The sequence below is a fragment of the Bemisia tabaci genome, chromosome 7 (assembly GCF_918797505.1).
Source record: "Bemisia tabaci chromosome 7, PGI_BMITA_v3".
NCBI lineage: Eukaryota > Metazoa > Arthropoda > Insecta > Hemiptera > Aleyrodidae > Bemisia > Bemisia tabaci.
In genome coordinates this window covers 8,565,807-8,578,241 of record NC_092799.1, presented here as the reverse complement: position 1 = coordinate 8,578,241, position 12,435 = coordinate 8,565,807, and the positions used below count along the sequence as shown (strand labels likewise).

The 12,435-nt window shown below is 41.1% G+C and overlaps 1 protein-coding gene across 3 annotated transcripts in view; it reads left to right on the top strand.

Annotated features, from left to right (window-relative positions):
• Nucleotides 1-12,435, top strand: part of LOC109032679 (choline-phosphate cytidylyltransferase A) — a 75,869-nt gene that overhangs the window by 28,529 nt on the left and 34,905 nt on the right. Inside the window, exon 1 of one of the 3 annotated variants that reach the window (XM_019044931.2) lies at nt 9,627-11,102. The exons of the other annotated variants lie outside the window; for them this stretch is intronic. Within the exon in view, the coding sequence (XP_018900476.1) occupies nt 11,034-11,102 (69 nt within the window). The 5' untranslated portion in view covers nt 9,627-11,033. Of the gene's footprint in view, nt 1-9,626; nt 11,103-12,435 lie in introns of those variants that run through there. 3 annotated transcript variants of the gene reach the window in all.

The following is a 12,435-nucleotide window of genomic DNA, read 5'->3' as shown; positions in this document are numbered from 1 at the left end:
GCGAGAAATTCAAATTTTTGAAAGTCTTCGAATTTCGTCAAATGGAGGTACTGGAAAAGTACTAAATTTTTCTATCGAGGAGGTACTGAATTTTTTGGGTACGTACTGAAAAAGTACTGTAAAAATACTGATGTTCGGACCGCTTGTTTTAGGAGACACCGTGGTCCTTCCCTCCTCATTCCTCCGCCCATTAGACAATGTGTGCAACGTTTTTTATCCCTGTACCCCGAGTTACTAAATTAATTTTTTGTGTTTTCTATTTCCAGGTAAGTTTTGTTGAATAACAAACCCATTCATCCATGTGGTGGAAGTAGCAGTAAGCAAATGTGAGTCGCGAACCAATCTATTTCTATTTTATTTTTCCATTACAGAAAATATATTTTTAAAGGAGGATACGTAATGCCAAGTTCAAAGTACAATCATTTTGAAACATTTTCCCTGGTTCCATCAAGCTCCTTGTGTCGCAATTATTTTGCAGATGCGAGCACAGCCCTGAGAAGTTTCTTAGAATGGCAGCCACTTAAACATTATCAATGGTCTCGTTCCATTAGAGACCTAAAAAAAGAGGAATAATTAACATTATCAACATTATCAATGGTCTCGTTCCATTAGAGACATAAAAAAAAGAGGAAAAAAGGAAAATGAACCAATCTTTCACAGATAGGTGTGCCTCGAGAAAGCATTCCCTAGTTAACCTATCACGCAAGATCTAATAAATCCTCGACCGTTTGTATTTACCAAGGGCTCCCTCAAATGTCGAAAGGTTGTGTGAAACAATTAAGTGATAACATTCCACTCTCGCTTCTGTGCCTTTGTAGCCACAAAATTGACTTTTCTCTCGGTAAAACACAGGAATTTCGCAGACCTGTCTTTCACCTCTTCTTCTTTTTCTCCCTCTTCTTTTTCCTCTTCTTCCTCCTCTTTTTTACTTTGGTTGACACGGAGGATTTAATTGGTGATCCGCGCGTCATTTTTAACGCCGCCAAAAACGACCTAAGATATTTTCCTAGTATACCTATCTGTTTTTCAAAAAATCGATCGATGTGCGGGAAGAACTACGTCCTTTTTCGGACTCACAATGGGAATACATTTTGCAATTAGGAACTGCAATATCTGGCGTATCCGTAAAAACACGTATATCCGTAGGGAAACTAATGGTACATACCTCGTTTTTAAATTGATTGTGAGCCGCATAAATTGTAGTTCCTCATAGCAAAGTGAAGTCCAAACAGAGTTGAAAATTACATTAGACTTTACTATCGAATCCCTCGCAGGTTTTTTTTTTAAGGTGCAGACTTGTGTTATCTGTCGCGGCGGAAAGTGTCAGAGGTTATCCCCTAAAATTGTGGCACTCCGCGCTAGCCTTATTTTAGGATGATACGGACATTTCTATTTTTTTGTGGTATGACGGCAACTCAAGTTGGGGGTAGTACTGTAACATTTGGGTCAGTTACCTAATTTATTGGAGTACTACTACAATCAATTGGAATTTTCCATATTTTCCAACAACCCCGTGCTCTTTTTTTTCGTGTTTGATTCGAAAAAAAAACCAGGGCACTGGAAAAAAAACACATTGGATCTAGAGTCCAGACTCTTGAAAACACTGACAAGAAAAAATACTCTTGATTCAATCGGATTTTTGCTCGAATCAAAACGAAATCCGCTTAAATTAAGAGGCTTGGTTCTTGATTTAAGCTAGATTCTGATCGAATCAAGAGTACTTTTTCTTGTCGATGTGTTTAAGATTCTGGACTCTAGATCCAAGGGGTTTTTTTTTCCAGTGGGGAGTCCCCCTGTTCAAATTAAAGAAATCCCTTCACTCTCGCCTTTACAATCGCTCGAACATGAAAAATTGCATTACCATTAGCGTATTTCACCATCACGCGTATTGTCGAACCACATCGTTCGGATGTAAGCAGGTTTTATCAGTTGATTAGCTCAGCGCCCAACTTTTTAACTGTTTCGCGTGGACCCACGTCGCAAGTCTGCCGCGCTACGGAAGAAAGCCGTAAGTGCATTTCTGCATAAGCCACGGTTAGCACATGCTCTTATGCGTTTCGCGGCTCATTCCAAACTGCACTTACGGCTCTTTCCCGTAACGCGGTCGTAGTGTAGCAAGTGCGGCGAGTTTTGACGAGTAATAAATCGCGGCTAAATAATTTGTGCGCAGCGCTCGCAGCGGAGTTGGCAAGTTTACTCGCACTTACAGGCGGCACGTGGCACGTGTCGGTTGTGCGCAAAAAAGATGAAAGATCATGAGCGAGGCGATGAATGAGAACGAAATCGAAGGCGGATTAGCCACCACGATGTTTACCCCAACCGCACGAGTACGTTTCCCTCGAGAACACGTGGAAGGTCGAGAGCTTTTCGAAAACGTGATGGAGCCAAGAAACGGGGGATCAAAGGCGAAAGAATTTTGAGGTTACTTAGTAGAAAAGAGTAGTTTTTATCGACAAGTTCGACGTTCTATGAGATCGCTCCGAATGTCGGGACGTTAAAATCCCTAGAGTCCCTTTATACTGAGAGTCGAGACAACACCCCCTCATGGAGTCACACACGGGAATAAAGATTACAGAAATGGAACGTTTTTTGTAATCTTTGATCGGCCCATTCTCAAATTCCTTTCTCCGTTCCTTCTCTCATTCCGTTTGTTCCTTGCCGAACCCGTAATTCCCTGGTCCATTCCAGATCATAATCTTTGCAATCGATGAAAATGTAATCTTTATTCCTGTTTGTGACACTGTGGAGGCCTAAAATACGGGAAATAATCAGAAATGGATTCACATTGTCTTGACTCTCAGTATGAAGGGACTCTAAAAATCCATGACGTGGACGACAAAATCATTAAATTGACGGAAATACGTTGACCTTAGAGGTAGATAGACGTATATCGATGCTCAAAGTGCGAACCCACGTATCTCTATTGCGATGTATCAAACAATCTGGCCTTATTTTATTCTGTGGAAAGAAAACAAGCCAACTTTTAGCTCGTAATTCATACAGAATATTCTACTGACAGAGAAGAAAAATCAAGGAAGTTTTCAAGGAATTACATTCTCTCGTTTTCCGAAGAAGAAATAGAGTATGGCAGGAAGCCTTCATTGTCGCAAACATAGATACGTGGTTTTGCATTTTGGCCATCGATTTAGCACTGCGGTCGACGTGTTTTCGTCTGCCTAGTGTTTTCTCGTCTGCATTGGGTGTTTTAACTCGCGAAATTTAAGGCGATCTCGCTGGAACGTCAAAATCGTCGATTAATGTTACAAAATTAGGTCTGATTCCATGTTTTTCATTTTTTACCGCGTATCAAACTTCGCTTGTATCTTTGATCACCTATGGTTTCCCTGAACGAAACATAATTCCGGAATAAAGTGCCAAAATTTTGATAGTTGTTAGATTTTCCCAACAGGTAAGCGATGAAAACAGCCAGAGCAACAGTTCTCCTTCAATTACGAGGCTATGCAATTTTAGCCACATGGAAGTTAAAATAGTTGTATCATGTGCCTTGTCCCTTTTGAGCGATCTTCTCGACGGAAGTTCGTTTCGCCTCTCGCTCTAAAACAAATTGTTAGATCAGTTAAACTCAATGGACCACTAGACAAGGTACGAATTTAAACAATCTGATACATGTTTCCTAACAAGAATTTCACGTAGAGCACGATTCGCGCAACGAAAATTACTGAAACCAACTCCTAACGAAGATATTAACGTTTTTATTTCACATTGGTTACTAGGAATTTGAACTGCCCGCTCACAAGAAACTCAAAGCTCTACGTGAGTCAAATCGCGCACTACACCGGTTTCAGCAAGCTTCTCAACCGAGCAATGTTCATTTCCCGCCATGTATTTTTCAAACTACAAGAAATTTGCTATAGCTTGGCCAAAGCGTCAAGATAGAGGTTGCCAGATTTTTATATCGCAAAGACTGTCATGATAACGTTTAGCGCGCGATGTGAATCATGTAGAGCATTGAGTCTCCATGAGCGGATGGTTTGAATTCACGCATCAAGAATGATTAAATATCTTCGTAAGGAGTTAATTTCGGTAATTTTCGTTGTGCGCATCGTGTTTTACGTGAAATTTTAGTTGTGAAACATGTATCAGAATGCTGAAATTCGTACCTTGTCTAGTGGTCCATTCTTATTATTGTCGAAGTTTTAATCCCTACCCCTGGCCTGCCCTAGCTCTATAGCTATCATAAAATGGATCGGTTAATTCCAACCACTTTGCACTAATTGGACTGCATTTTGTAATTTGGAACTATACATTCTGGCCCGGTTTGAAAACAACGTTTGTGCCATTAGTTTCCCTATGCACATAAGTGGTCTTTCAGATGAGCCAGAATTTATAGTTCCAAATTTCAAAATGCAGTCTAATTGCAAGTCCTTGTTTCTCTGACTCTCTTACAAATTATAAGCAGAAAACGTAGGGAGACCTTATACAGCAATCAAACGATTTGATAGTCAACTGAATATTTTCACGTTCTTCAATTATAGGGCTTTTTCCTTCCTCTTCAATGCCTGAAAGTAAAATTATATTATAACAAGTCGTGTATTTTCATTCCAAAAAGATTGATAATGAAAGTGCCATACTTAATTGACTTTAGAACCACCCAGTCATAATGACAATCCTAACTCGTTTTTTGTGATTTGACCCTCCATCGGTGTTACGAAAGTAAGCCGGGAAAACCAATACAAAGAATCATGAACGATTTGGAAAAAATTGGGGAAGTAAATGAAAGCCAAGAAAGTCCGGGACTTTTAACCATGCATTGCCACGGACCTTTTTGACTCGAAGTGAAATAGGAGTTTTTTTTCGGGGGGGGGGGGGGGAGGGCAATTAGTTGGTCTTTGTGACTCAGCATGAACATTCACTGACAAGATAGGCTGGCTACTGGTCAGTAGGTCAATAGGATCGTTTTATTTTCGTATGAATGTGCAAACGTCCACAAAATTATACTCGGCGGGGATTTCTCAAGTAGTCGCGATTGCGGCATGCCGCAAAAGCATAAAAGATGTATTTAATTGGTGGAAACGCGATTGAAAGAAGGGCTGACTGGAAGAAAAAAAAATAAATAAATAAAAAAAAAACTAGAAATGACAGGTCTGCTCAATTTCTTTTTCATCTCCCATGAACATGCACTCTCCTTACTTCTCTTTTCTCCCTCACCTACTTCGATTCTCGAAACGGAAGAGCGTCACTGTTTCGGCGTGGTGAATGCGGACAGACATCTAGTTCTCCTTCAATTACGCGGATATGCAATTTCTGCCAAATGGAGGTTATAATAATTGTATGGTGTATCCTGAACCCAGTGGGTGATTCTCTCGACGGAAGGTTGCTTCAAATGTCAGATCAGTCAAATCCAATTGTTATTATTTTTGTAGTTTTAATTCTTGAAAGAGGTTGAAGAAAATGATGTATTTCACCAGTGGCGTTTGATTTTCATCCTTTTGTCTTTTAAATGGACGTATTTATGCGAAAAGGAGATATGTGGAAGTGGAAAGATGGGGTGTGGTCGTTAGTGGTCGGGCCATAAGAATGAATGGGGAATATAAAGCGCCAGTGACGTCAGCGGTGAGTGCGGTGACGGTTTCGGGATCGGGATCGCCGTCCGGCGTCTTGAACTCATGAGCCCTGTCCACAACGCTCTCTTGCCATGCCCGCGGCTCATGAGTTAGCATATTTTGCCGCTTAGCTCCTTTTGATTTAATGTCAAATCCCGCTTTTCAATTTTCTCAAAAGGAGCTATATCCACTTTTACATTGTTTCTTATGACCCAACTAACGAGCACACCCCATCTTTCCACTTGCACATATCTCCTTTTAGCATAAATACGTCCAAATTTACGAGGTTATCGTAGATCCCAAATTTATCGCGTCAGAAAAGTGCTTGTTAAGTGCTTCGTCAATTTGCTGCACATGTTATTTACCTCCCGCTTCGAAGTGAAATGTTGGACGAACCAAACACAACTAACATAGTTTTCATACTTTTTATTTCTGGGAGAGGCGGAAGAGCATTAATCATCACACTAATAGTGGTCGATTTTCTTATCTCTGCCGTGGACCTTACTGCGAGACCGCGAGAATTTATCCTTTTGAAGAAGTGCCTTCTAAGTTCTCCTTCAAATAGGCGACTATGCAATTTAACCTACGTAAAAGTTAAAATAGTTGTATCACCTCTCTTGTTTTCAATCTAACATCATCCCAACGGAAGTTTGTCACACATCCCATTCCAAAGCAAACTTTTTATCAACTAATTATTACTTCCGTTTGCATTTTGATAGTTTCAGCTCCTAGAAAAAGATGACGGAGACCCAAAATTCTTAAAATAAGCAGCTTTCCGTTTTAACGTACTCTCCAAATTACTCGCACAAGGAAATACGATTATTTTGAAGAGTGGTCTTTTCTGCTCTCCTCCGTAATTCTTTTATAACTTTCGGAAAGAACGCCGATGCCTATTTGGTTTTTTCAACGGTCGTTAGAGGTGTCATTTCAAGAGCAGTGGCGTGGCGTGAATTGCGATTTATCGATTGTTGTGCCATTTAAACCCATGGTAAGAATCGATTATTAAGGTGTTCGCTGCGAACACCCTGTATATCGATCCTTTTCCATAGGTTTAAATGGCCGATCAGTCGATATATCGCAAAGCACGACACGCCACTGTTCAAGAGAGAGAAAGTTAAGTGTATTTTCTTTGGAAAAAGCACCCGTTTGTGTCTTCTTGTAGTAGTATCATTGTACAAGCATGCGAGAAAATCTGGTCTACTTTATCGATAGAAGTTTTTCCGGGCTATTATCCTAATAGTGCTCTTTTTCCTCCTTCTGTTTTTTCCGTGTTGGAATTGTGTTGAATGGGCGCCAATTTAAAATGCCAAGCTATCTTTACTCAACGTTTAATCATGTTTGAACTGAATTAAAAGCATAAATGGGCGTATTCATGCTAAAAGGAACTAAGTGCATAGGGTTTGCGTGTAACTTAGTTCCTTTTAGCATAAATACGTCCATATGGGGAAATTCCCATCATTACTCTCTCACAAAATACACGACAGGTTATTTATCAATTGATACACTCTAGGTATCATTAAACTAGAAGTCGTGATTTTTTTTTTTTACAATTACGTCGTTCAAGTCACATTTTTGTCTTGAAGCAGTGAGAAAATTACGTACAAAAGGGAGGATGCTGATAAGGCGTTGTCGTCAGTGCTTTGATTGATTGGTGAAAGGTTATTTCATTGCAATGGGTCAGAAGCGCTAGTTACAAGCGCTTCTAAGCCAGCGATTGATGGTATACAGATGAGGAAGAAATAAAAAGTCTAATATTTAGTGTGTCCAAACGCATAGTCATGCACTGCGGTCAATGCTACTTTTTTAAAATTTCAGTGTAAATAAATTTCATCGCATTCCGTTAACTGAAAGAATTAGTTATCCGTGTCCAATTTTTAAACACTGAACTGTTTTCAGCGTTACCCTCTTATCAATCAAAATCCGCCTTACTTTGCCAAATCGCACTTAGCAAAGCGTCACTCATCGTCACGTCATCATCCAGCCTCGGAAGTCTGCCAACCCTATCCTGATGATCCCTAGTGTTTGTCTTTTCATGATCAGCAGTCGGCAAGAAGGTTCATGGATCCTCAGTAAAGTAATGGAAAGTGGGTCCGATTTTCTCGACAAGACTCGAGCCTTGACTTGAGATTGAATGCGCGAGTTCACAAGTAGCGGAAGAATCTCATGAAATTTAACGTTGATTTCAAGAACTTTTTGAAATCTTACACGCGTATTTTAAAAAGTTGCATTTATTGTTTCAGTAAAACTTACAATTTCACACAAATTTCCAATATATTTATCTGAATGGATGGGTATTGACAAGGGTCGTCTTTGGGCCCGCCCTGAATCTTGGCCATTTTACGATTTTTTGCTCATGAGAGGTCCATATTTTTAGGAATTCATTGTGATTTCGTAATTTTTGGTCTCTTTTGGGGTCTATACCGACCTACGTATGGGTCTAGGAGCCGAGTTTGCGGATAAACGCGGACATTGGCGGATCCAGCAAATTGGCAACATTGTCTTCTCTCCATTTAAACACACGGAAATGTATCGATTCTTGGAGGGACCAGGTGCTCCGATAAGAATCGATTACTTAGCATAGGTTTAAATGGGGTAAATCCGGTGTTGTCAAGTTGCTAGATCCGCCTCTGAATGCGGATTCTTCGGCATACGACTTCAAACCCGAGAAACTCGCATTTTCGCGCCAAAATTCAGCGCCATGTAGGCCGATACTAGACCGAAAAGCGATCGAAAATGACCAAATCATGATGCATTGCGTAAAATATAGACCTTCGATGAGCTTAAAATCGTAGAGTTGAGGAAATTCAGGGTGAGCCCTTCAATACTCCTATCGAAAATCTTCCTTTCATGCTTTGTTGCAAATTCCAAAGTATCCGTGAAATTCTAGAAATATTTTCGGAAATATCTGAAAATTTACACATTTTCAAGAAATTCATGCTTGTCCGTGTAAAATGTCCTTTCCAAAAAAATCTGTGGCCTTTCACGCCAATTCCTCAAATTTTGTATGAATTCACGTAAAATTTCAAAAATTTTACAAAAATCAGAAAAAATATCCGCCTGAAGTCTGACAGGAAACATATGACGAAATACTTTATCTCTGCCCCTGTCCTGAGCAAGAGCAAACATGAGTTGATAATTGATCCAAATTGCCACAAATGTATTATTTCAAGTTTTCTTAAATTTTTCAAAAATCCCAAAAAACTCTCCACCTGAAATCTGACTGGTAATTTATTATGAAATAGTTCATATCTTCCCCTGCCCCTGACCAAACATGAGCTGATAATCGATCCTAGAGTACCTATATTGAGAGAGTATGGCCACTTGAGTTACCACCTCTGATTGGCTCAGCCATCTTAGGCTGAATGGAGCCCTTAGGACCCAAAAATGGCGGACGCCATAAGTTAACGTAATGCAAAATGACTCAAAATGTAGTTGTCTTTGCTTATCGTAACGAGAAATTTACTCAAATGCACTATTGCGACATCTTTACATATTTTTAAGGCTAATCGTGTGCAATTTTTGAGAAAAATTATCTTAGATGTAGTAAGGTTGGCAGCAAGTGCGGTTGGTGATAACCGTCAAAAGTTGGCAATGACCCCCCTCCCATCCACAAAAACCAAAACAAAGCACCGCCATTTTTGGGTCCTAAGCCTCTCCATGGGGCCCAGTGGCCATACTCTCTCAATATAGGTACTCTAATCGATCCTAACCGCCACAAGTGTATAATTCCACGTAAATTTCAAAAATTTCACAAAAATCAGAAAAAATATCCGCCAGAAGTCTGACAGGAAACATATTATGAAATAGTTTACCTCTGCCCCTGCCCTGAGCAAACACGAGCAGATAATCGATAAAAATCGCCGGAAACCGGAAAATCGCGCCATCCACATCACCGCCGGCTCAACGGCTCACCAGTCACCGGTGCTCCTATTCGATTCGTCGGGCGGTGCTTTCGTCGCCGTGGCGCCACCTCCCCCCTCCCCCTCCCTCCCGTTAAACTGCACCCATCGGGACCCGACCCGGCCGGCTGGAGCGCCTCGCCACGGCGTCACCGCCACGCAGTCCCAAGCCGAGCTCCCCGACCGCGGTCAGTGTTCCGACTTTCTCGCGCGAGAACTTGAGAACTTCGACTCCGCCAGTCGCCCGACCGGACCGGTTTCCGTCGTCAGTCGTCGTCCGAAGGCCCCGCCGTCGAGGTTTTCGACAGTCAAAGTCGACCGGAGAGCTTTGAACTTGATCTTGTCGACGCTCAAGTCGAGTGCTTTTTTTTCCGGCGGAGATTCGTCGGTTTTCGGTGCGAAATCATCGGTTTCCGGTGCGAAATCATTGGTTTTCGGTTAAAGTCGACCGGAGAGCTTTGAACTTGATCTTGTCGACACCCAAGTCGAGTGTCTATTTTTCCGGCGGCAATTCGTCGGTTTTCGGTGTGAAATCATCGGGAAGTTGTGACGCAACTAAGTTTGCATTTTCCACGAAGTTTTTTACCCGTCGTCTCAAGTGCGGCGTTTTACCATTGGATACGCGAACACCGTCTTTTACACGGTTTTAACCTGACTTTGTGACTTGTCAGCTCTGTGTTGTCATCGGAGTTCGGATTTTCGTCGGAACTTTATCCCGTCCAATTTCAGTGAGAATAGCACTCTGTGCGTGACAAGACACTTTTTCGGAGAGTGATCGCTTTTTGACCTTTTTTCCAAAATTGGATACTTGACAGAGTTGTGTTTCGATCCCTCCAGAATTCCTGCGTCTGACATAGTGCCAAACGGGAAATCAATTTTTTTTTTTTCAGCTTTTGATATCGACTTTTGATCTGTAACAAAGCATCGTTTTTTCTCCTCCTGACTGTAACGTCAAAAATATTACTCTTTGCTCGTAATAAACTTTTTTCAACCAAACCCTCTAAATTTTTACGCGTAAAGCTAGTCGTTAAACAGGCTCTGTGTTGATACTACGTCCTAAAAAGCCAAATTCTCTTTAAAGCTCTGATCGTTTCCCTTAACCATTTTGACACTGATTGTCGTTTGTTTGGGCTGATTATCATTACTACTGACCTTTTTCATTCCATCTCTCCTTGAAGTACCTCCGGATTTGACCCAAGATCGCGCTTATGCTTCGGGATTCGTTCTGTGTAACCGCGGCTGATTTTGTTTCACATCTTCGAAAGTGCGATCAGTCGATCAGTCCTGATCTGGGGAGCGGTCGCCGTGACTTTCTCGCCACACGTCTTCAGTGATCGCGCTGATCGTCCCAGCGCCGGGCGTGCTCTTTCCGGGCTGATTCTGAGTGCGACGGAAACAATCAGACGCTTAACCTCAATTCGCTCCGAATTCCGGAGGATGGTTTCAGTGTTGTGGTCTGGTGAAACTCGGAGTGCTTATTCTTCGTGAGTCGGAAGCTCGTTTCGAGCCGATGGTGCGGGAGCTTTAGGTGATTTTTTCGAGTCGAATTCATCCTTGAAAGTTTTTCAAAATGCCGCCGAATCCGAAACAGTGTCCGGCAAACATCATGCATCCACCCGTCCCGTTTGTACCCATTGAGGTGAGTCGTTGATTCAGCATACGTAATACGGCCGTGATAAGGAAGAACGTCGTATGGACCTTCGAGCGTAGCCAAATTTGTTTCAGCAAAACATCTATTTTCACGGAAAGTTATGATGATTTTTCCTTGATATTTTGGAGTTAGATCTTATGAAACATTTCAAGAAAAATAGTCACCAAATTTGTTTCAGTAAAACATCTATTTTCAAGGAAAGTTATGATGATTCTTCCTTGATATTTTTGGAGTTAGATTTTATGAAACATTATAAGGAAAATACTCACCTTTCTTTCGGTAAAACATCTATTTTCAAGGAAAGTTATGGTGATTCTTCCTTGAAATTTTAGCAGTTAGATTTTATGAACAGTTTTAAAGAAAATTCTCACAAGTGGACAGCGTTAAACAGAAAGGAACCAAGCCACATCAGCTATTGCCACATTTAAGTGGGCAATTTAATTTTTTACGAGTGAACGTTTGTGCGGATTCGTCTGAAAATGTCAAGGAATTTGCTTCGTACTATGGAGAAAATTAACTAAAATTTGCAGTATAAACCGCACAACCGTTTTCTTATAAAATATAAAATCGCCCGGTTAAATTTGGCAATAGCCGATGTGGCTCGGTTCCTTTCTGTTTAACGCGGTCCAAGTGTTCCAGAAAATGAGTCTTTCATGGAAGGACACTTGGCAACGTTCAAAGGCTCATACGAGGTTTTTCCCAATACGACACGCAAAAAAATAAAATAAAAAGGAACTTCATATAGAGCAGGAGGGGGTGAGGAGTTTATCCATGGCAGAAATAGCTAAAATCTAATGGATTCTCCAGAAGCTATAACGTCAGCATTGAAATTGTGTCACTCTATGTGTCAATGTCACTCTATATCGTACCACTCGCGATACGTTATCGAAACGTCAGGCGAACAAGGGGGGGGGGGGGGCGAATCACTTTTTTAATCAAGCACATGGATCAAAGAAGTCTCGGCCTCTCAACTTGCCGAGTCTGAATGGATGAGGTAAAGGAATCCTTAGGGATCCTCCTTAATTATATTTTGGGTAAACTAAGGGCTAAGATATTACCACGAAAGGGTAAATTATAGCGTATATTTCCGGATAATGATCTTAGAAAGTTTATATGAATTTTTACTGGGATGTCAGTCTACGATGATGCAGTTTTCAAATGTGGGATGAGGATGAGGTCGTCTAAAAAATCCATCTCTCAAGTACGTGTTACCCTCTTTTAGGTACAATAATAATGGATCTATCGTGCCTCTCAACCCCTTTTTCGCCCGAAAATGTTTCACTCGCTACGTCTCAAGGTCCATCGGAGAAAAAAGCGGCCC